Genomic DNA, 22775 nt, shown 5'->3' with positions numbered 1-22775 from the left:
GGTGGAGAGAGCCGCGGGCCGCGATGGGCCGCCGCCTGCCGGTGTGGCTGTGCGCCGTCGCGGCGCTGCTCTCGGGGGCGCAGGCCAAGGGCACCCCGCTCGTCGCGCGGCCCGCGCCGCCCGGTGCCCCCCGCTACAACCTCTACACGACGGGATGGCGCCCGCGGCTGCGCCCGGGGCCGCACAAGTAAGCGCGAGCCGCGCCCGGGCGGGAAGCCGGGAGGGATGGGGCCCGGGCGGCGCTCCCACCTGCCCCGACCGCGCGCGGGAGACCGTGGGGGGGACGCGCCGGGCACCCGAGGCCGAGCCCCGGCCCGGACGGGCGCCCCGCGCTCCGGGAGGCTGCGGGGCTGGCGAAGAAAAATAAGCCGAGGGGGCCTGGCGCGGCGGCTGGGACCTGGCAGTGCCCGCGGAAACCTTTCCAGCGAAGTAACATTTTCCAGCTGCGCTGTGTGCAAACTCCCGGCGCAGCGGACCAGGTGGAGGGAGAGGAGGGAGGGCCATCGGCGCGAGGCACACGCGGGCCTCTCCCATGCATGTCCCCCGCGCGCCCCCCCTTCTCTCCCCTGCCCCGCCAGGTAGGAGATGGAGCCCAGCGCCCTGCAGCCCGCCCCCTCCCGCGGTCAGCCTGACCCCAGCCACCAATGGGGAAGCCCAGCGGGTTTGGGCCACAGAACTGGTGGGGGCGCCTGGGTCCTGGGCCCGAGTTGTGGCCCCAGAGCCCAATAGCAGCCCACAGGTGGCTGGCTTATGCCAGGCAGCCACCTCCCCACCCCTTGTAATCTGCGAGGGCGGCTCTTGCCTCGCGGAGGCCTCAGCTTCTGGTCCTCAGTAGCCAGTGGCTTGGGAATTGGCCCCAGTCAGGTGAATTAGGGGCTCTACCTGGGGTGCTGGGTGAATTGTATTGTAGGAAAGTGCTCAGCCCATAGCTGACATTCAGCAGGCTTGGCATATCAGAGCAAGCTTCCTGGAGAAGGCAGTACAAGAAGTGATCCGAGAGTGAGAAACCAGGAGCCAAGGGTGGGGGCGTGGGGGGCCGGAAACTACAAGATGGCATGCATTCCCCAAGGAGTCAGGGGAGGAAGGATGAGCAGTGTGGTCTCCCAGGAACGAGGAGAAGGGACAGAAGAGAGATGGGGATCTGGTCCCCTGGGGAGGCCCACAGATGGGGAAGGCAGGTATAGGCTCCTCAACAGGCCTGGCCAAGGCCAGATATTCCAACGATGCCGTCCGTTCTCCCTTGCAGGGCCCTCTGCGCCTACGTGGTGCACAGGAATGTGACCTGTGTCCTACAGGAGGGAGCAGACAGCTACGTGAAGGCCGAGTACCGACAGTGTGGATGGGGGCCCAAGTGCCCCGGGACAGTCACGTGAGTGCACCCCCATCCCACCCACTCGGGACTGCTGGGCACAAGCCCCAGGCCTGCCTCTCTCCCAGGGCAACAGCCAGCACCACAAGGGGATGGAACTCCTTGGACTCCAAAGAACCTGTTACCCCAGGTCCCACGCAGGCTGGCTGGAGAAGGCCAGGGAGGAGACATGGCAGGTTCAGTTTAGGGCCCACAGGGGGGCCAGGGGAGGGTTCCCAGAAGACACACAGAACGAGGCAAGGAAGAAGCAGCAGAGGCAAAGAGGGTTGAAAGTGAACAGAGAGGGCAGAGGGTCACACTGACAACAGTGGACGCCAAAGGGGCCCTGGGAAGACCCAGGGAGGGCTGCAGTGACTGTGGAGAAGGCAGGCCAAGGGTGAGGGGACGGAAGCCAGGTTGCTGGGGCTTAGGTCGGGCAGATGGGGCTGTAGAGGGTATTGGGATGGTGCACAAGTGTGATGCACAGGTCTGTACTTGGAGAGGCTCAAACGCATGTCTGAAAACAATCCCATTTGCTCCAGTGTGTCAGTGGGTGAACAGGTACATGGCTGAGCAGGGGAGGGAGTGGGCCTGGCCAGGCCTGCCCCGCACAGCTGGGCCTTCCCTTCTGTGCTCAGAATCAGGGGTGCCGCCCACCGGCCTGGGTGGCCAGAGCTGAGTTCCCAGAGTAGGCTAGGAAGGAGTAGAGAAAACTAAGGGGACCGATGGGAGCCAAGAGTGGCCCCAGTGCACTGAGAAGGGCTGCCCACTCCGGCTCCTGGGCAGCACCCCCTTGCACACCCAAAGGGAAGGGCTGAGGTGGTGACAGGATTCTTCCAGGTACCGCCAAAGCCAGAGTGGAATTTCTGATGGCAGCATGAGCTAAAGGTGGTCCAAACTGGCCCTGGGGACACTGGGGCTAAATCCCCGCTAGTGTTCTCCCCAAGCAAACAGGGTGGGGTAGGGCTTCCCCTGCACCTGCTCCTTAACCCTTCTCTGACCCTCTGCAAGGCCTGCCTCCACCCCACCGCCCTGTCACCTTATGCACAGAAAAAGGAAAAACTCTGGCGGGGAGTGGAGGGGGGCAGAGAATCCAGATCTTGCACTGGGAGGCAGGAGCCTCAGTCCGCAAGTACAGGGCCCTGCCCTCTCCCCCTCTCTGGCCCAGGTACCGAACAGTGCTCAGACCCAGATACAAGGTCAACTACAAGACTGTGACGGACCTCGCCTGGCGGTGCTGCCCTGGCCTCACTGGAGAAGGCTGTCCCGAGCACCTGACCGACCTCGGGGCCACCCCAGCCCAGCCAGAGCCTGAGCCCCAGATTCCCTCAGGGCAGCTGGGCCCAGGGCCCCAGCCCCCTTCTTCTAGCAGAGCGGCCCCCAGCCCCTATGGTGAGTCTGCCCATGGGGACCCTACCAGGTGATCAGGTTTCTTGGGGGCGGTGGAGAGGGGCCTGACGCAGGCGGGCTGGGCTCTGGCAGGGCTGGGGAGGGTGCATCTCACACTGGGCTTGAGGCAAAGCTCACAGACTCCTCCTGAAGCTGAGAAAGCTATATGCTCAGTGGGAAGGTCAGCTTAGAACAGAAACTCTCCCGGGTGGCCTAGCAACAGGACAGGTGGAGGGAGGCAGGCCAGTGATGCCCCTAGGGTTCTCTCCTCCTCTTTCCCAGGAAGGAAAGGCTCCGGGCTGTTCGGTGAGCGGCTGGAACGTCTGGAGGGTGATGTCCAGCGCCTGGTACAAGCATATGGTACCCTCAGCGGCCTGGTGGCCGGCCGTGAGGACCCCAACAGGATGACTGGCAGTCCAAGGGCTCCTGCCGCTCCTGTGGGCTTCGGGGTCATCTCCGAGGGGTTCGTGAGGCCCGGAGACAGAGCCAGAGGGCCACTCACCCCTCCCCTTGACGAGATCTTGAGCAAGGTGACGGAGGTGAGCAACACGCTGCGGACCAAGGCGCAGCTGCTGGACAAGGTGCACGGGCTGGCCCTTGGCCACGAGGCTCACCTGCAGCAGCTGCGGGAGGCGCGTCCGTCTCCTCTCACCTCGCTGGCGCTGCTGGACGAGTACGTGGACCGACGGCTGCACCAGCTCTGGGGGAGCCTGCTCGATGGCTTCGAGCAGAAGCTGCAAGGCGTCCAGAGCACCTGCGACCTGCGGGTGCAGGAGGTGCGGCAGCAGTGCGAGGAGGGCCAGGCGGCTAGCCAGCGGCTGCACCAGAGCCTGGACGGCCGGGAGCTGGCCCTGCGCCGGGAGCTGTCCCAGCTCGGGACCAGGCTGCAGGGCCTGAGCGTGGCTGGCGGGAGCAGCTGCTGCAGCCGGCTGCCCTTGATCAGCGCCCGCGTGGACAACCTCGAGAGGAACCTACAGGCAGTCACCGAGGCCCAGCGGGGCCACGGCCCCCTCACCAGGGATGAGCTCGAGCGGCTCTCTGCTGCCATGCTGGACGGGGGTGTGGACGGGCTGCTGGAGGGCCTGGAGACCCTCAACGGGACGGAGGGTGGAGCGAGGGGCTGCTGCCTGGGCATGGAGGAGGGCGGGTGGGAGGCCGGCAGCTTCAGGAGCATGCTGGAAGAGCGAGTGCAGAGCCTAGAGGAGCGCCTGGTGACACTGGCGGGGGAGCTAAGCCACGACGGCGCCCCCCCCGGGCAGGTCAGCCCGGCCCCTGGTGCAGACGGAGCTGGCGGTCTTGGAACAACGGCTGGTCTCCCTGGAGACCTCATGCACCCCCAGCACCACCTCAGCCGTCCTGGACAACCTGGCGGCAGAGGTGAAGGCCTGGCAGAGCCGGAGCGAGGCCCTCCTCCACCAGGTGGCCAGCCACGCTGCCCTGCTCCGGCAGCTCAATGGCACTGTGGCCGGGGTCCAGGAGCAGCTGACAGAAGCGACGGGCAGCTCACTTCAAGGTGAGATCACCCTGCTCAAGGTCAACCTGAACTCCGTGAGCAAGTCACTCACGGGCCTCAGCGACTCCGTCAGCCAGTACTCTGATGCCTTCTTGGCTGCCAACTCATCCCTGGGCGAGCGCGAACGCAAGGTGGAGGCTGAGGTTCACGCCATCCAGGAACAGGTCAGCAGCCAAGGCTCTCGGCTTCAGGCTGGCCACAGGCAGGTCCTGGGCCTGAGGGGGGAGCTGGAGCGACTCAAGGCCGGTGTGGCCGATGTGGCCGGCGGGCTGAGCCGCTGCCAGGACACAGCCCAGGAACTGCAGCAAGTGGTGGGCCACTTCGACCGGAGGGTGGCTCAAGTGGAGGGTGCGTGTGGGAGGCTGGGCCGACTGGCTGCCGGCCTGGACCACTTGCCCACCGAGTCGCTCAGGCCCACGGAGGGCCTGTGGGGCTATGTGGACCAGCTGAACCGCACGCTGGCTCAACACGCACAGGACATCGCCCGCCTCCGGGATGACCTCCTGGACTGCAGGGCCCAGCTGGCCGAGCAGGCACAGCCCCAGCCAGCCGACTAGGTGGGCCAGACGGGACCGAACCCCAGATCCCGCCAACACTGGGGATGCCGCTCCAGAGCCCAGCCTCACCCAGCAGTGCCTCCCAGCCTCCCGGGGCCAACGGGGATGCCACTTCAGAGGCCACGGAAGGAATAGCCTTGGTCCAGCTCCATGGGACTGTCCCAACCACGAAAATCAACACTCAGTGCCGTATCAACTGGACAATTCAGGATCATGGTCAAGGCAAGGACATCATGCCTGAAGGCCGGGCGGACCTGAGTGACCTCACAATCCAGCGTGCACATTGCTCTTCTGCAGACACACCAGGAGCAGCATCTGGATGAAGGCCCGCAGGTCCAGTCACCTGTCCACAATTTCCCTTGTCCCGGGGCAACAGCCCCCAGCCTGTGGAGGCTTCTGGTTCCCTTGTCTCCTTGACTTCCCTCCCTAGCCATCAGGGCCCAGTTTCTGCGGGAAGGTGGCGGCCACCAGCACTGTCCCCCCACCTGGCAGCTTTGTGGATAGTTTCTGAACCAAGGACCAGAGGTTTCCAGCTCCCCCCGTCCTTTCGGACAGAGCAGAAACACAAAGACTCAGCTGAGAGGTTTTTTATTTCTTTCGACCCTCCCCTCAGGTGAGGGCTTACTTAGGCAGCTGTAGATTCCCTGAGAAAAAGACAGGGTCCGGACCCGCTGTTTAGAGACCCACCTCAGTTTATTCTTTTCCTTCTCTTTCCCAAAGATGCTTCAGGGCCTCTGGTCCCCACACCCTCCTCTCCTTTCCAGCTGGGGAGAAATCCTGCCCACCCACCCCCCAGGTTAGGGAATCTCTCCAGAGAGTAGGTGTCATGGCCTAAGTGAGGCCAGACTCTGAACGGGAAGCCAGGGGAGAAAAAGGGCTCCAGGCCTAGTTTCCAGCATCCTAGCACAACCCCGGCCCCGCCTGGGTGTTCGCTAAGTGGTGAGAAACTCATGTCTGACAACCTGAAAACAGTGTTCATCTGGCCTGCAGTTTCCAGAGACCCTGATGCCCATCTCTGTTGAGGCTCCTGGCCTCAGTTTCCCCTCAGCAGCACAGGCCTTCCTGTGCTATGTTCCAGGTCTCTATAGCCCTGCCTTCTGGTTTCTTCCCTCCACTGTGGTGCTGTTGGGGGAGGGCAGGCCTGGATTAAAGCTTTTAGCCCGTCTAAAGGTATTTTCTTCCCCAAGGACGGTAGGCCGGAAGGCTGCAGTGGGCTGCCAGCCCGGCTTCCTACAGCCCCTCAGGCAAGAGCTCGCTCAGCAGCTGTGTGGGTGCCGAATTGACCAGCAAAGTCTAGGGAGGGTGGGCAGGTCACCGCCACCCACACTGGCAGGGTTTGGGGCTATGTCCTCAGGGGAGGTGCTCAGAGGAACAGGAGAAGCAGCTGGGTATGGGAGAGGCCCAGGGGGAGCCACACTCCCTCCGCCCTTGCGCTGCCCTGGGATCCCTGTTCCTTGATGTCTGAGCACCCAGGGTTGGGGTGTGCTGAGATCCTGGGGCACAAGGGAGAGCAGTGAGGTCTGGCGCAAGAGCTGTGGGAAGGGGCCAGGGTTATGGAAGGGTCTGGCTGGCTTCAGAGGGTTTGCTCCATGCTGCCCAGATGCTGCTCAAGCACTCCCCGCTGCTGCCGCCAACCGCCTCCTGTGTGGGCAGGTCTCGAGCCTCACAGGCCTCCCTCTCCTCTCCGTGCTGTCCGGAGTTGAGGCAGTGTACCAGGGGGACAGGGACAGGGATGTCAAGGGCATGGAGAATCCTGCAAGGGCCCAGGTGATCATCATTTCACTGCTGGGCAGAGCCCTGCTGAGGCCTGGAGCGGCTGCCCCACCTCCTGCGGATCAGCTGGAGAAGGCAGGAGACAGGACAGGGAGGAGGGAGGGTCTCTGTGGCTGCCAGTCAGCCCTCAGCCCCCTCCTTCCCTTCAGTGGACCGGCCCCGTGGCAGCCAGCTTGCAACCTCCCGTTCCCTGGGAACACCCAGGCAGTTCTGGGGCCTGGCCAGGGAGGAGGGGGCAGCTGGGGCCGGTTCAGGCCAGGGCATCGAGGTCCACAGTAACCAGTGGCTCCCGCCAGTAGCGGAAGTTGCTGTATTCAGGGCTGGCCAGGTCTGCGCTGGGGCCACGGGCCACAGGTGGGAAGAGGAGCTCAACCACCTCGCCCAGCCGCTCATACCTGTGGGCAGAACAGGGTCAGCACCGAGAGCCTGAGCGGCCACCAGGCCCCAGCCCCCACCACATCAGGCAGAGGAGACCTGGGTGGAAGTGAGGCCCAGGGAGAGGCTGGGGCATGGGGACGTGGGAGGGGTGGGGGACCCATGACAGGGTTTGGCCTCACGTGGATTTGTGGTTCTTCATGAGCTCCTGGATGAGCTCTCCCCGGGGGTTGACTGTGAAGATTCGAGATTCAGGGAGGCCCACCTGCCGGTAGGCAGTGACATCCTATGGGGGACAAGGAGGGGCTGATCGGCTGGGGGACAGGGAGGAGGCGGCCCGGCCCGTGGGGAGGGGCACACTCACGTTGGGCCTGTTCCCAAAGGCAGCATAGAAGGGCTGTTCGTTGGGCAGAAACAGCTGCCGGATGTCACTCAGGCAGGCAATTTTGAACACCTCTGGTTTCTTCTCAATCACCTCCCTGGGGCAGCCGGGGCCATGGGCAGGAGAGGGAACCGAGGAGGGGCAGCCATCAGAGGACGGCAGGGTCAGGTGACACGGGGCGGGATTCAACTGACACCCAAGCATGGCCGGATGCTGGCCTGGCCTGAGCCGCCAGCGAGCCTGTCACTCCCCGCAAGGACCCCTGGGCTTGTATCTCGTAGGGCTGGTTACCTGTGGAGGGCGGAGAAGAGGCTGCTGGGAGACAGCAGGATGGGGCCCTTGGGGAGGCCGCAGCCCCGCTCGCTCACCCACTGTAGGTAGGCCTTGGTGAGGTCAGCCATGCCAATGGCCCGTGCCGAGCAGTACAGGAACTTGAACCCGTTTCTGGAGGTGGGGGTAGGAGAGGCCCAGAGCCATCAGAGACCAGCCATTCCTTGGCTTTGGCCAGCTCAGCGCAACCCCGCAGCTCTGGCCTTCAAACCCAGAGGCCTTTGCAGGGAGGGGACTTAGGGAGAACATTGGGGAGAGGTGCCCACAATAGCTGTCCCAGGGAAGAGGAGGGCGGACAGTGTCCTGAGGCCCAGCGGACCAGCAAGGACAAAGGTTTGAGCAAGTCTGTAGGCCTCTCCTGCAGCATGAAGACCAGCGGTTAGACTCAGAGGCTAGATGACAGGAGACAAGGGTTTCATGGGAGAACGAAGGACCATCCAGGGACATGCCCGGGGTTTCTTCCCTCGTGGGTCCCCAAGCCTGGATTCCTGGGGCAAGGGCTGTGGTGGCCTCAGACATCCTGTCATTCCCTCCCTGGGGCCCTGCCCCAGCCCAGGCACTCACAGGTGGATTTTGTGGTAGAGACTGGTGATGCCCTGGTGTGTCCAGTCTTTCCCCAGCTGGGGCAGAATGTGGCCCAGAGCGTCCGACCTACAGCCACAGAAGAGGGGTTACTCTGAGGCAGCCCCACGTAGCCCTCGCGTTCCACCACCCCCAGCCCCCCGACAGTGCACTGGGGGGGGAGGAGGAGGGCCTTTCTTGACATCCCCCTTCCCCCAGCACAGAGGAGGCCAGTCCCAGGCCCTCCCTCTCTCCCCTGGCCAACCAGGCCTCACTTGGTAATGGTCCCGTCGATGTCCGAGATGACCACCTTGTCGTCCCACTTCCACAGATAGATGGTGGCCCTGCAGCGGCAGGTGCCCTGGTACTGGGTGGTCACACTGAAGACCACGTCATTGGCACCTTCTTGCAGGTTCAGGCGCCGCTGGGGCCGGGCAAAGGGGGAAGCTGTGATCCCATGGGCCTCTCATTCCCCTCCGCCTCCCAACTCAGAGAACCTGCCTGAATTCATCAGAGACAGCCACACGCAGACAGATCCGTACGGGTAGAGGGCGACCTCGGGGAGTGAGGGAGTACAGAGTGCTGGTCGGGGCCCACACGGGCCCAGACACAGGAGCCCTAACCTCCCTTCCTGCCCCCGTTGGGATGAAGCTCACAGGCAAAGCCTGGCCCATGGCTGCCACCCTCAGGTTTCTCAGGTCAGCCCTAAGGCTGACCCTGCTCCTGGCACACAGACACCTGACTCCCTTGAGATCCTCACAGGTAGCCTCCTGCCTGGGGCTAGGGTACTCGTGACATCTGTCCATAGAGACTCCTAGCCCTGTCCTTGGTCCATAGAGAAGAATCAGGGCAGCTCTCAGCCACAGCCAGTGATCAAGGCTATTGGGCCCTGGCTGACCCCAAGGTGGGTGTCACACTGGGGTACCGTACAGATGGTCGCTGCCCGCCCTGGGCACCGCCCTGACAGAGCCCCACTTGGGGGCCAGTGACTAAGCTCAAAGACAGGGCTTGAGGGCAGGGACAGCCAATATCTGAGGCGCTGTCATCAGCCTTTGATTCCTTCAGAGTGGCCTCTAAGAGCTGATCCAGAGCTGGGAACCCACCGCAGGTAGATACTTTAAGACAACATAGGGAAGACTTTTCCCATAAGAGCATCCAACAAAGAAATGGGCTGGTGCATAAAGAAGCAAGCCCCTGACCCTGGAGGTTTTCAAGCAAAGGCTGTTAGGGAGGCTGCCGAGGGGATGGATTCTGGGCTCTGGTAAACTCAAGGCTCCACAGAGCCAAATTATCTCAGCCCCAGCCCCCCTCCCTGAACAGAGCTACGCACACACTCACTATCTGATTGGAGGAGAGGCGGAGGGACTTCTTGTAGGCGGGAGTCGAGGGTGGCAGAGAGGGGGCGTCCAGGATCACAGGGCTCTCTGGGGCATCATCCTCACTACTCAGGACATCAGTCTTCTCCCTGCAGGTAGCCCGGCTCTCAGGCCACTCTCCCCAGCCAAGGCCCTACACTCCCAGTAGATGTTCACCCCTCAGCCCATGCCACAAGGAACCTGGGGCTTGTCCCTGTTCCTCCAGAGGATCAGAAACCCCACCATGGTGCCACCCATTTGGAGAGGGGTACAGACATAAGGATGCAGCCCAGCAGTACGCACCCAGAAAGGGGCCAGCAGAGCTGAGGCTCCTGGCCCTCGGTGCCTAGCCAAGGTAGCCCTGGAGATGTTTATCTGTAAAACCTAGGGGTGTGTCTTAGGGCTTATTACCAATCCCACCTGCTTAGGCTTCAGCTGACCTGCCCTTGGTCATCCCCCACCCAAGCTTGGGTGTTCTGGTCACTTGAGAGATGAAAAAGGCAAGGTCAGCCTGCCCCTGGCAAAGAGGGGAGGCCCTGCCCCTCCTTAAGACAGTAGTCCCTGGTCTGGGTCAGGAGTCTGGGCACCCGGTCCAGCTCTGCCAGTTCCCAGCTCTAGGACTTTTGGTGTAGCTCTAGGCCTCAGTTTTCCCATCTGTGAAATGGGGACATTTCTCAAGAAAAAGAAAGGGTGTAGAAGTGATTGGGTAGTGACAAAGAACCATAGCTGGGGGAGAGGTACTGGCGTCATCCCTGCCCCCACAGGGATCTCCCCGAGGCTTGGCTCCAGCTGCAGAGCTCCAGCCATGAGGTCCAGCTCACCCCTGCTGCTCCCGGGCTGTGGTTTTCTCCGTCTGGGCACTGCTCTGTGGGAAGAACATACATCCAGTGAGCCCCGCCTCCTGCCTTGCTGACCACGCCCTTTGAACTTGACCACTCACCTCCCTGGCGGGGAAGTCCCGGCGTCGCCAGGAAAACCACCACCGTCCACCCTTCCGGGGCATCTTCTCCTTTTCCAGTTTGTCCACAGTGCTCTGAGGGCAGATAAAGGCCATGGCATTTTTCCCTGCACCACAAAAACCTACCTTTCATTGCCCCCATGAACCCAGAGTCTGGGGCTGACCCTAGAGCAAGGTGCTATCAACATCTGGAGGCTGAGGAAGCATACTCACCTCCATGCTGGGACTCCAAGCAATGACTCCTGGAGCTAAGCACAGGAGACTAAGGGCCATTCCTGCCAATCCCCACCCTACCCCAGCCTTGACCCCCTAGCTCTTGCCCAGCCTCGGCCGGGCCTCCAGATACTACTAAAGTAGCTGAAGGCAGTGCTTTGGGACTTTCTCAGGATCTAGTACTCTCTGCATGATGCCACCAAGTGACAGCAGGAAGAACAGTCTATAGCCAGTACTCCCTTCAACGTCCAAGACCAACAGAGGCAACCCCAAAGGTCAATGACTCTATCCCATGCACGGCCTCCCTCTCTGTGTGTTACCACCACTGTCTGGTGGGGGCAACATGACCTTGGGAAGATGCTGATTAGATTCGTGCTAGGTATTCCCAGGGGGAGCCCAGGAGAGCCTAGGCCAAGGCCCACCCAGGAGACATATCAGTGTCCTACAGACAGAATGGTGAACCCAAGTCAGGAGGACATGACCTGGAAGTGGGTCAGCCAGGATACCCCCTTGAGCTGGAAACAGGCTGGGGGAGTCTCCCAGGGGCCTCAGGTGGTGGATCTGTCTGGGGGAGGTGAGGAGAGCCAAGCAAGAGAGTAACCCTCCTCCTTCCCACAGGCTCTGATCCTAGCTCAGACCCAGAGCCAGCCGGAGGATAGAGCCGAGTGTCACCAAAGGGAGGCGTCAGCTGTCAAAATATCGATGGTGATGTTCTTGGGCAAGTCTAATCAATCCAAGAACAATGGGCCAGATCGGGGCAGGGGAGCCAATGGTGGGGCGGGGGGCGGGGGGGAAGCAGGTGCAGGTCAGTGAGGGTAGAAGTTCTGGGAAGGACTGAAAAGACTGGGTTCCTTCTCACCTCTGAGCGTCAGCACATGCTGTTCCCTGTCCCTCATCTGCTTACGGATTATTCATCCTTCAGATCTCTGCCCAGGGGGCACGTGCTCAGCAAACCCCCGTTTTAGCCTCTCAAAGCACCCAGCCTCTCCTTCCCAATACTCACGGTTGAATTTTATATTCATCTGGCTGAGTCTTATGATTAACTGTCTTTCTAGGAGGGCATGACTGGGGACAGGACAGCCTGTGCCTGGCACACAGTAGGTACTCAACAAATGCAGGCCAATAAAGCAAGCAATGCTGCAGCCCCGCCTGGAGAGCTGCTCGGGGTAAGAGAAGGAGCGGGGCCTCTGTCTCCCAAGCCTCGTCTCTCAGATCTAAAAGCCTCCTGTGGAAGGTTATCATCCTCCCCCGGTGTGCCCTGAGCTCCTTTGAAGTCAAGTCCAACCCTGATGGGATTCATCCAGGCCAGGAAGCCAGGGTGGGGTGGGGCTTTGTCCGCACAGCACGGGGTGAGGTTCCAGGGGCCCTCAGTTGCTCCTCTCACAGTGGGTCTTGCAGCTGGTCAGCCCTAGGCCCATCTCTGCCCACTCTCCGCTTCTTGGCCAAGGGCCCCACGCTGGGCCCACTTTCCTCTGCAGGCCCGGTGGTGCTCTAACCATTACCTTGGGCAAGTTTCTCTGGAAGGCTTGCAGGGAGAGGATCATGGGGGCGGCCACAGCCCAGTTATAATGCCTGGAGAGACAGAACGGGGAGTCGGGACTGCAGTAGCCATGGGGCGGTGGAGGGCAGGGCCACCCTGGGGCTGCCAGCGGCTCAAGCTTGGTACTCACTTCTCATTGATCTTCACCACCAGGTTTGGGTGCTCAAGGAGGCCAGGGTTTTGGACGAGGTCCTGGTAGGAGACGATGTGCTGGTTGAACTTCTCTGGGCACAGAGGCAGAGAGTAAGGAGTGAGGCTGACATGTCTGATGTGACCTGCTGCCCCAGCCCCTCCCGGATCCCCCCACACACACACACACTCTACCACTCAGGCCTCCTGCAGGTTGGGTCTGGGACCCAGCAGGGCTCCTCCCTACCTGTGGTGTTTGCACCTGCTGTGCCCACCATCCCCAAAAGTTCTACTTTTGGTACTCGCCATCCTGGATTCACAGGGTAAATCACAGCTTAGCATTAAGTGTTTGCTTCGCAGGGCCTTGGGAATGCCCTGCCCTCGCTGGCTGCACGGGGCTCCACAGAGCAGAGAACAGCAAGGGTGCCCAGTCTAGCCTCACACCTCTGCTGCCCCCCCCACTCTGGGGGCCTCCCCGCCCTCCCCAGGTCCCTGGGCTCAGTGCCAATCCTTGGAAGGGCTCAGGCCTTGGTCAGACATACCCAAGGAGATGTCCCGGCTCTCAGCGAGTCCGCCACAGAGGGACAGCTCTATCATATCCACCATGTCCAGAGTGGGTTCTGGCTCCTGTTCGGGGTTGGGGTCTCCCAGGGGCTTCTGGCTGTTGGGTTCACTCCACCTTCTGGGCCCCAGTCCACAGTCACTGGGGGCAGAGGGGCCAACAGTGATGTGACTACAAAGAGGCTGGGGGGAGGAGGGCCCACCCTCTCAGGCCCTTGGTAGCCAACCCCTGGCCCCACCAACCCCCATCCCAAGACACCCTGGCACCCAGCACCCAGGCACCTCTGGGGGAAGTAAAGGGCTGCATTCTCAGAATCCAGAGAGGGCAAGTCGTCCAGATAGATGTCACTGGGGCCCAGATGCTGGCTTCTCTTCAGGGAGCCTAAGGGCAGAGGGGACACCTCTAGTCCTAACAGGTGCTTAGTAGCACGAGCAGGAGGTGTCCCCTTGTCTTTGAACACCCTAAAGCAGCACTGTCTGGTAGAACTTTCGGGGCTGGTAGAAATGTCCCCTGTCTGCCCGCCCAATACCGCTAGCCACACGTCACTATCCGTGCACTGAAGATGTGGCATGATGGAGATACAGAATTGTATATGGTATTTAATTTCAAGTAATTTTAACTACATTTTACATAGCCATATATAGCTAGCAACTACTGATTTGGACAGTGAGTCCTGGTACCTTCCCACACTCTTAGGATAAACCCCAGCTCCTGCTCCAGCAATGATCCAGCATCTGCTCATCTTGCTGGCTTCCTCCCCACAACCCTGCCTTGCTCAAGACACACCAGCTGCCTCCCTTCCTAGACATGCAACCTCTCTCCCACTTCATGACCTTGACACATGCTCTTCCCTCTGCCCAGAATTCTCTTCCCTTGATCCTCCCTTGGCTGGGTCTTTTATCGTTCGCGTCTCAGCTCACACATCCCCCACTCGGAGAGGCCTTCCCCGACCACATGATTTAAATAGCCTCCGTGCCCACCGATGATTCTCTTCTGTGTCACCCATGACATGCTCTTCTCTGCTTATGCATGCTTCATCTAGCTCCCTCACCGCGAGCCCGTGAGGGCTGGAGCCAAGCACAGTGCCAGGCACACAGTAGGTGCTCAAAACACGCTTGAAGTACCAGAGTCCACCCAGGGGGTTATGTGAGGCCAGGGAAAACCCTGGGAGAGGGCCAACCATCACTCACCTTCCCTCCTGGAGCCCCCCTCTGGCTCCCTGGTAGCCACTGGGCCCTCCAGGGTGGCCCAGCTCCAGGATTTCGAGGGAAGAGGCAGGCCTGCATCTCTGCGGCTCTGAGGCGTGGTCTCCTTTCTCTCAGGAGTGGGGAGAGGGGAGCCCACCAGAGCGGGAGGCTCCGCGTCAGTAGGAGGAAGGTCGGTACCAGCCTCTGCTTGCAGGATTAGGGGTCCCGAAGGGTCCGCACCAGCCACAGAAGCAGAGGGGGTGCCAGGTTCTTCCCGAAGAGGACAGGCTGACCCAGCCCTGCCATCAGCGACCTTTGAGGACTCAGGCCACTCTGCTTTGGCTACCTTTGGTCAAATAAATGGGGTGGGGGAGGGGATGTGAACCAGCGCAGGGCCTGCCTCCCACACCCCACAAGGCCTTGGGGGTCCAAGTCTCAGTCACTGCACTTCTGACCCGCAGGGGACCACCGACCCCTGAAAGGCAGGGATGGGAGGCTGACATGGAGTCACTCACCTTCGGCAGCCTCCCCCAGGCCCACTGTATGTGGGATTCAGCTCGTGGGAGGCTGGGCTCAGGGGTCCGCAGCTCCAGCTCTGAGTCACTCTTAGGGGATGTGAGCCCACCCGGCGGGAGGCTGCAGAAAGCGAGAACTTAGAGGCCCTCAAGCCAGCCTGTCGCCCACCACTGCCACCCCAGCCTGAGGAAAAAAATATTTATAATACATATTTGTGCCTCTGTTGGATCCAGAATGTATAAATATACGGAAGACTCCTACAAACCAACAATAACGAGGCAAGCTAGTAAAAAAAAAAAAATGGGCAAAGACCTGAATAAACACTTGGCACAGGAGATGTAAAACTGGCTGGTAAACATATTAAACGTGTTCTATGTCATCAGGAAGATATAAATAGAAACCACTCTGAGACCTTGGCCTTGGGTCCCTGCCTGCAGGCCACCTAGACTCTCACCTGGACTGGGGGCCCCACTCGCCATCAGAGTAGGGGTAGATGTCTCTGGCTTGCGGTAAGGACTCCCCTTCTGACTGGATGCTGCTGAGGGGGCTGCAGGGAAATAAATGGTCACCGACAGGACCGGGCACCCCAGGTAGCGCATGGGGGCCTGGGTGTCAGGGGCTCGGGGAGGTGAAGCCCAGAGAAGTTACGGCCCTTGTCCAGGGTCACAGCAGCAGCAGAGGAAACGGTGCTTGAACCCTGGGTGGTATCCCCACACCCTTAGCCCCCCACCTGGTCCGCACACACCCTGGGGGCTCTGGCCTTGGCTTTTCCAGCAGGGACAGCTCACTCTCAGCGCCTGTCTCTAGCTCCTCCGAACTAGAATTGGCTGCCACCGTGCCCTCCTTCCACCTGGGCTTCCTCCTGCGAAGCCTCTTCTTCCGCCCAGTGGAGGGCACCCCGTCGGAGATGGCCTCAGGCTCACTGGCTGTGCTCAGCTGGGAGTCTGAGGGGAGCCCAGACAGGTCTCCACAAGGGATGGGCGATGTGCACAGACAGGGAGGTACGTGTTCCTGTGAGACAGACCAGGGGCTAGAGCCTGGGGAGCCACCCTCGCCACCCAATCGTTCTGAGCCCTGCCTGAGTCCCAGGGCCTGGGTGTGAGCTCATTCGGGCTCAGGAAAACAGGCACGGAGGCTGGTCCGAGGCAGCAGCAGCAGCAAGGCCTCGCAACCGGGCCCGGGTGCCACACGAACCACCCTGTCCAGGTAGAACCCTGGAACTTGGCTACTCATCTCCTCCTCCGCCCACACCTGCTTTCCCTTTAAGACTCAGCCAGACATCACCTCCTCCAGGAAGCTTGCCCTGATTAACCCCAGCCCCAGTTCCAAACCCCTCCACTGCCATGACCATATAGTTCCATCATCTGTTGTTTATATGTCTGGCTCCCAGGCTGGTCTGGGAGCCCTCTTTGCAGGCAGGGGTGGCCCGTCACCTGAGTCCACTGCACAGTGTCGGGCATACAATAGGGGCCTATTTAAAGTTTGTGAAGCTCAGACTGTTGAAACACCTCCCGCTGGCTTGTGTTGGGCTCTGCCTCCCTTCTGAAACACCCCTCTCCTCGTCCCTCACCCTCATCCTTCCATGCTCTAACTGCACCGAGCCAGCACCAGATCCAGAACAATCCATCTCATGCTTTCCAGCCCCCTCCCAGCCATGCAACAGCACTCTCCTCCTTTTCAGGCCGCCCAGGGAAGCCCTCCTTTTCACCCTCCAGGGGCCCAGCTCCAGTGTCCTCTTCTGAGAAACCTTCCCCAGCTTTCCCCAGATAGGAAATCAGCTCTTGCTGCCCCCATCCCAATTCTGCTCAGGCTCCAACAGCATGCTGGGAGTGCCAGCCCTAGCTGATCCCCCCACCCCCATCAGACTTGCTGCTAGGGTGGTTCCCAGGGGCAGGTCGGTGACAGGGCCCAAGATCCAGCCCAGAGGGGGCAGGTGCCACAAGGCACTTACATCATCGCTCTCCAGCTCCTGGATGAAGAAGGCCTCCCCGCTGTCCCCCAGCTTCATGTGCAAGTCCACAGGCTCCCCGTTGATCTCGATGTCGACCTGTAAAGGGGTGTGGTGGCGCACAGTCCCCACCATTGTCCCTCACCCCCACACTCTGTTCTACTGGCCCCCCTGCCCCTCTGGAGCACTGCACTTGCTGGAACTCCTACCCAAACAGCCTCTGGTGTGCCTGGCTGCTCCCCACCCCGAGGCTCTTTGCTCAGGCTCCCCTTTGCAGAGAGGCTGCACTGAGTTCTCCACCCCCCAGCCCCCCATTTTTCCATTCTCTGGGCTTTCTTGCACATACCACTGTCTCAGTATTCTTGTCTGCCTTGATTTCTGTTCTTTCTGCCACACCCCATCAGAACAAGACATGACCCATCTTCTCGCCGCTGTGTCCCCAACCCCCAGAGTGCTTACTGACTACATGAACAACAGTACGAAGGACCACTTTCTAGGCACTGATGGAGAGTTTTATCTGGACTCTCCCCTTTAACCTCCCAGCAACACTGTGCAGTAGCTCCTATCCCTACCCCCACTTTATAGACGAGGAAACCGAGACCCCAGGGGTGTTATGTACTGGGAGGTGGCCAAGTGCGGCTGTGAGCCACGAAGTCTGCCCCAGCTCTTTACCACCTCGCTATACAGTCCCCCACAAGCTGACACTTTCCTGTTAGGATTCTGGCACGTTCCCAGGGGCCCCATAGGAAGGGGATTTGGACCCACCAAACCTCTTTTCAGACTCCAGACCTCAGCACTAAAAAAAAGCTGTCATGTTCGCCTGGGCCCAGAGAAGACAGCACAACTTTCCGAAGGGAGAGAAGCTGACCTTTTGAGTGCCACCCACATACCTGGCCCTGGGATGGTGTTATCAGCTCCTATCTCATTCTCCCAAATCACCCCTCCGGCACCAGGTAGATGAGAGTGTGCAACCATTTGCCCAGGTGGAGAGACTTACCAAGAACGCACAGGTGAGGTCTTAGTAAGCTGGAGCCAGGTCGGACGGCCCAGGTACCAGGGACAGCCCCACTGTGCGGCTCCCACAGGAAAATGGGAACCCTCCGGGACCCAAACCCCCAAACCAACCCCAAACTGTCAAAGAAAATGCAAAAGAACAGATGCTTGTCCAGAGCACAGATCCCCACCTAAGGGAGGTCTAGGCCCTCTCCTGGGACTGCAGGGGCTGCCCTGGCCTTAAGAGCCCACCCTGCCATGGCCCCTGGCTGGCCAGCGCTCACCACCTTCTCCCGAGACCGCAGGACGCCTAGCTTGCCGAAGCGCACGTGGAAGGGCGAGCATCGGAAGGAGCCGTCCACCTGTTTCACCACCAGCACGTCAATGCCACCACTCAGCGTGGCCGGGTTCAGGCCTTGGTATATGTCCTTCATCGTCCCCAACACCGTCCCTGCCAGTTGCCCCACGTAGTTCATGGCCGGTGCTGGCAAAGGGAGGTGGTGCTGGAACAAAGGCCGGGTCCACCTCCCTCAGTGGGGAGGCTCTGCAGCCCGGGCCCCAGGACCTCCAGGTCCCCAAGCATGGGAGCGGCAGACCAGGAGTGGGGGGCAAAGGTCTCCCCAGACTTACGGTGTGTTGCCCTCGGAGCGCCTTTGCAGACCGGAGGGATGGGCGGTGTGCCTACAGGTGTGGGTTCTAGCCCCGGCTCGCCCACCGACCTGCTGTGGGGCCCTGGACACCTGCCTTCCTTCTCCAAGTGCCAATCTCCGCATCTGTCAAATGAGAGCACTGGGTGAGGTGATCTGGGGTGCCCTGCGTCTCTAAATGCCGTGAGTAATGATAATGACCATGGTGTGCGGTGGCAGGGCTCGTTCCATCTTTGCAACAACCTGCGAGGCTGGCCGAGTGGGTGTCATTATTGCTGTTTACAGACAAGCTAGCTGAGGCTTGGAGTGATTTGCCCAGGACCATGACTAGTAAGGAGAGGAGCCAGGACTCAGACCCAGGCCTGTGTGGCTGCAGACCCCTCAGTGTGAACCACTGGGTGGGCCCAACTGCAGGGACAGGGGCAGGTCAGCACCCCTCCCTGATGCAATGGGCGGCAGCCTCATGATATATTAGGCCCAGGGCCTGGCTGGGTAATGGGTGACAGCCCTAAAGGCTGATCTCTTCCCAGTAAGTAGGGAGGAGAGAGTCTCAGTTCTTCCATCTGAGAAATGGGTTCATCTGTCTTGCTGCTTCCTAGTCCTAGGAGTTGGAAGGGGCCTTGCTGCACCATCGTGGCTGATCTGTGGAGAACCAGGGGTAGGGTACCTCAGGTACCTAAGGCTCTGCCCAGCTCTGTTTCTGGGGTCAGATACTTGAGGGAGGGCATTTCCTATAGTCGGGGGTAAAATGACCTCCCAGTTTATGGCCCCAAATATCAAACTCCTTCCCAGTTTCCCTGGAACAGGTGGGAATCCTATCCAAGATCCATAGCCTGACCCCAATGTCTCCAGGCCGCAGTTCTCAGGCCTGACCCCCACTTCTGAGACCCTGGCTCAGCTGGCCAGGCCCGGAGACCCACATTCAGGCCTCAGGCTGGCCCCTACCCCACCAAAGCTGCCCCTCCTTCCCCCAGCCAGACCGGTCTCTCCAGCTTTCCCACACCAGGCAGAGCTAGGCAAGCCAGAAGCAGAAGGCTGTGGCAGCCATGGGGAAGAGCCAGGGCCGTAATGAGAGATGCTTCCACGCTGGCACGGTGCCCGCCCCACCAGCAGCAGCTCATGGCCCCTTCCCTGCTGGCCAGGCCAGTGGCCTACTGCCCCTCTGGCTGCCAGGAGCCAGGCCATTCCATCTCCGCATGGCACTACCATCTCGCAGACCCCGCATCAGAACCCCTGGAGGACCACCTGCCATGCAAGACCACTCCTCAAAGAAGTTAAGTGACTTATCCATAGGCCATAGATGGGGCGGGGTGGGGAGAGTGATGACTCGTATCCCGGTTTCCTGACCCCATGTCATGGTTCCTGCCACCCCACAGTCCCCAAACCACCCCACAGTTGTCTGCAGGGAGGGCAGCCGCCCCAGCCCACCTCTGCACAACCCTGCAATGCCTTGCCACTCAAAATGTGGCCCAGCAGCGTCAGCATCACCTGGGAGCTCATTAGAAACCTAGAACTTCAGAAACCTAAGGTACAACTGGAATTGCTAAAATGAAAACTTGGGATAAAATGAAGCTTTCCGGACCCTGATAATGGCATTCAAATATAATATACAGTTTATCTGTGAAACACCCACTATGTGCTAAGTGAAAATCTCCACTTTGGTTCCTTCCTACACCCAATTCTGTGAATAAAGGTCAGACATGTGATGGGCAGGTCTCTAGATCACTGTGCTCAGGAAAAGCAGAGAAGACTCCAGAAGTTTCCAGGAATAAAGGAGCAAGCATGGGAGGGGCAGACCGGGAGTGGGGGCAAAGGTCTGCCCAGGTGGAGGCTCAGACCTTCTCTATCTGCCCCGCTGAGGATGAAAGAGCTGGGCTGGGTAGGGACGGGCTCGGCTTGACCTAGTACAGAGTTTCTCAACTTCAGCATCATTGCCGTTTGGGGCTAGATAATCCTTTGCTTTGGGGGGATTGTAGGATGTTTAGCAGCATTCCTGGTGTCTACCCACTAATACCAGTAATACCGGGGGATGTCCAGTGTGACATCCAAATTGTCTCCAAACATTGTCAGATGTCCCCCGGGGAACAAAACTGCTCTTCGTAGAGAGCCAGTGAGGTAGGAGAGCTGAATGGCAGAGAAGGCACCATCTCTGGGAGGCATGGGGTCCTACTCTGCTCCAGCTGTGGGGCATCCTCAGGCAAGTAATGTGCTAGCCTCAGTTTCCCCTTTATGAAACAAGGCCCCAATTTTTCAAACCGTCCTCAGCCTAGAATTCATTCCTCCCCCTGCTCCCCCCCCACACTATGAGTGGATGCCCCCCACATCTGCCTGCTCAGCATTTGGGGGGACTCCAATGAGCTAAGCCCTGGGATCCCTCTTCTATCTGCACCCATCTCTGAAGGCATCTGCTCTCCCCCAGGACCCAGCCCTGCCTTCTTGGTCTTCTCCAAGAGCTCTGCTTGGCTCCCTTATACCACCCTTCACCCCAAACTAACATGTCTAAACTCAAACACTTCATCTCTCCCCCGGGGACCCAGATCAGCTGAATTCCTCTCAGGATTCATGGGCATCCCTCCCTCCCGAGCCCTCTGAATCCTATCCCCCCATTTCCTTCTCCCATCCAAGTACTAACCAGGCCCGACCCTGCTTAGCTTCCAAGATCAGACGGGATCAGGTGCGTTCAGGGTGGTATGGCCGTAGACCCCCCATTTCCTTCTCCTCCTGCTGTCCTAGGTCAAGGCGTTACTACCGGATGCCCAGATCCTGGGTGGCAACAGGACACTGTAAGATACTAGACTATCTGGGTTCTTTTTTTAAGATTTTATTTATTTATTTGACAGAGAGAGACAGCAAGAGAGGGAACACAAGAAGGGGAGTGGGAGAGGGAGAAGCAGGCCTCCCACAGAGCAGGGAGCCCGATGCAGGACTCGATCCCAGGACCACTGAGCCACTCAGGCACCCCTAGACTCTCTGGGTTCTAATTCCCTCCCTGACACCTTGGGCAAGTCACTTCACCTCTCTGAGCTTCGGTTTCAGCCTCTGAAAATGGGGATAGGGGATGTGTGAGTAATTAATGAGATAACTCACGGAAAGCACTAGTACACAGTAAATGCCCATAGGTGTCACCTATCAACAGCAGCATCTTTTTGGGCATCATGACAGCCTCAGTCACCCAGGCTGGTCCTGAGGGCACTACAGGTCAGACTGCAATGCACTGTCCCTGCCCACCGTTGAGAGGTTAGACTTCTTTCCATATCATTCCAGGCCCTCTTACACCATGGTGGCCCGCTTTTTGCAAAGTGAGCAGGTAGACTCCAGGCAGGCCTCCACAGGGCGCCCAAGCCTCAGGGCCCACTTTGGAACACCCACAGGCCTCCCAGGCCAGCACACAGCTCTACCCCAGGGTCTGAGCTTCAGCCTTTCTGGGCTCCCAGATCTGGGGAAGGGTGAAGGTACAGCAGGACCAGAAGAAGCAGGAGGATAAGCATTCCTATAGCCCTGGAAGGGAGACAGCTCCACCCCTGGCTCCCCAGCACCCGTCACAGCTACTGGGTCTCACCCCATCTCCGCAGGGTGAGCAAGGGTCAGACCCTGTTTTGCAACACAGGACACTCAGTACCAGAGAGGGTGGGTGACCTCCCAAAGGCCTGGGGTGAAGCTGGGCCAGCCACCCCGGAGAGTTTTTGGCATCTTATCTCCTGATCCCATATTCTGGATGTCCGGGGTCCCGCAGCGGCTGGGCCAGGGAGGGGGACGAAGTGAGACCGGCCCCTCCACCCATGAGCTACCTTCTGATGTCCAGAAATGGACCCAGGCCCGCGGACAGGAAGAAACGTGGGTCAGATGGCAGGACAGACAGGCAGGGCAGGGCTGGGGAAGGGGTACCTCTTCTCAAGCCGGGGTTAGGCCCTACGTGGGGAGCTGCCCACTGGACCTCCGGGATCCGGAAACGCCGCCTGAGTGCACGGGGTCAGCGGTAAGTGTCCTCGGCCCCACACTCAGTTGGAGCTTCCGTCTCCTCCAGGACCGGGTGAGATCCCGGCTCCGCCCCTTGAGCCTGGCGGGTGTCTGCAGGCCCCAATCCGCCCAGGCTCCACCCCCCCAAAAGACCCCGCCTCCGCCCAGTACCCACGCCCAAGGGCGCCCTTTCACCTATAGAGGCTGGGCGAGGCCGGAGTTGAGGCCCCGCCCCGCGCAGGCTCCACCCCGGCCCCGCCCCGCGCCCTAGAGCGGCTAGATGGGACGTCCCGGTGGCCTGCCACCTACCCCACTGCCAGGAACAGCGGAGAAGTGGGGATTTTCGAATCGGGCCGATTTAGGCCCTCCTGGCTTTGCTTCCAGTTCGCTGTGTGACCTTGGGTAGGTTTTCCCCAACCCGAGCCTGTTTCCTGCTTTGGCAAAGGGGATAGCCACCTTGTAGGATTTTCAGGATTACATGGAATGACTTTGTGGGGCACCTGGCGCTCACACGTCCCCTCCTCAAGGGCAGCTTTCCCTGA

General features: G+C 60.2%; 2 protein-coding genes across 2 annotated transcripts; one reads left to right on the top strand and one right to left on the bottom strand.

Moving 5' to 3' along the window:
- The first annotated feature begins 23 nt into the window (after nucleotides 1-23).
- Nucleotides 24-4835, top strand: EMILIN3 (elastin microfibril interfacer 3). Its single transcript, XM_021689238.1, is given in 5 exon segments — nucleotides 24-187; nucleotides 1247-1369; nucleotides 2517-2740; nucleotides 3020-3984; nucleotides 3986-4835. Coding segments are annotated over 5 exon segments (2298 nt in total). The 3' UTR covers nucleotides 4808-4835.
- Nucleotides 4836-5386: 551 nt separating this feature from the next.
- LPIN3 (lipin 3) lies at nucleotides 5387-22171 on the bottom strand. Its single transcript, XM_021689362.2, has 21 exons — nucleotides 22162-22171; nucleotides 18260-18402; nucleotides 17914-18113; nucleotides 16640-16735; nucleotides 15434-15699; nucleotides 15143-15235; nucleotides 14688-14808; nucleotides 14176-14518; nucleotides 13267-13366; nucleotides 12966-13126; nucleotides 12425-12518; nucleotides 12257-12326; nucleotides 10524-10616; nucleotides 10405-10448; nucleotides 9567-9693; nucleotides 8504-8652; nucleotides 8232-8318; nucleotides 7629-7781; nucleotides 7320-7434; nucleotides 7138-7241; nucleotides 5387-6975 (listed from the first exon to the last, which is right to left on the bottom strand). The coding sequence occupies exons 3-21, from the start codon at nucleotides 18103-18105 to the stop codon at nucleotides 6831-6833; spliced, it is 2553 nt and encodes an 850-aa protein (XP_021545037.1). The 5' UTR covers nucleotides 18106-18113; nucleotides 18260-18402; nucleotides 22162-22171; the 3' UTR covers nucleotides 5387-6830.
- Nucleotides 22172-22775: the final 604 nt, after the last annotated feature.

The sequence above is a fragment of the Neomonachus schauinslandi genome, chromosome 10, assembly GCF_002201575.2.
Source record: "Neomonachus schauinslandi chromosome 10, ASM220157v2, whole genome shotgun sequence".
NCBI lineage: Eukaryota > Metazoa > Chordata > Mammalia > Carnivora > Phocidae > Neomonachus > Neomonachus schauinslandi.
The sequence above is the reverse complement of the archived record's forward strand: the minus strand, read 5'-3'. Positions and strand labels throughout refer to the sequence as shown.

Excerpts from the sequence above, each read along its gene's own strand:
- LPIN3 (XM_021689362.2), bottom strand. The coding sequence starts at position 18,105 with ATGAACTACGTGGGGCAACTGGCAGGGACGGTGTTGGGGACGATGAAG. Across the intron at positions 12,327-12,424 it reads GTGGTGAAGATCAATGAGAA|GCATTATAACTGGGCTGTGG; the intron begins GTGAGTACCAAG and ends CTGTCTCTCCAG. Across the intron at positions 8,653-9,566 it reads GCCTCTCCTCCAATCAGATA|CGGCGCCTGAACCTGCAAGA; the intron begins GTGAGTGTGTGC and ends GCCCGGCCCCAG.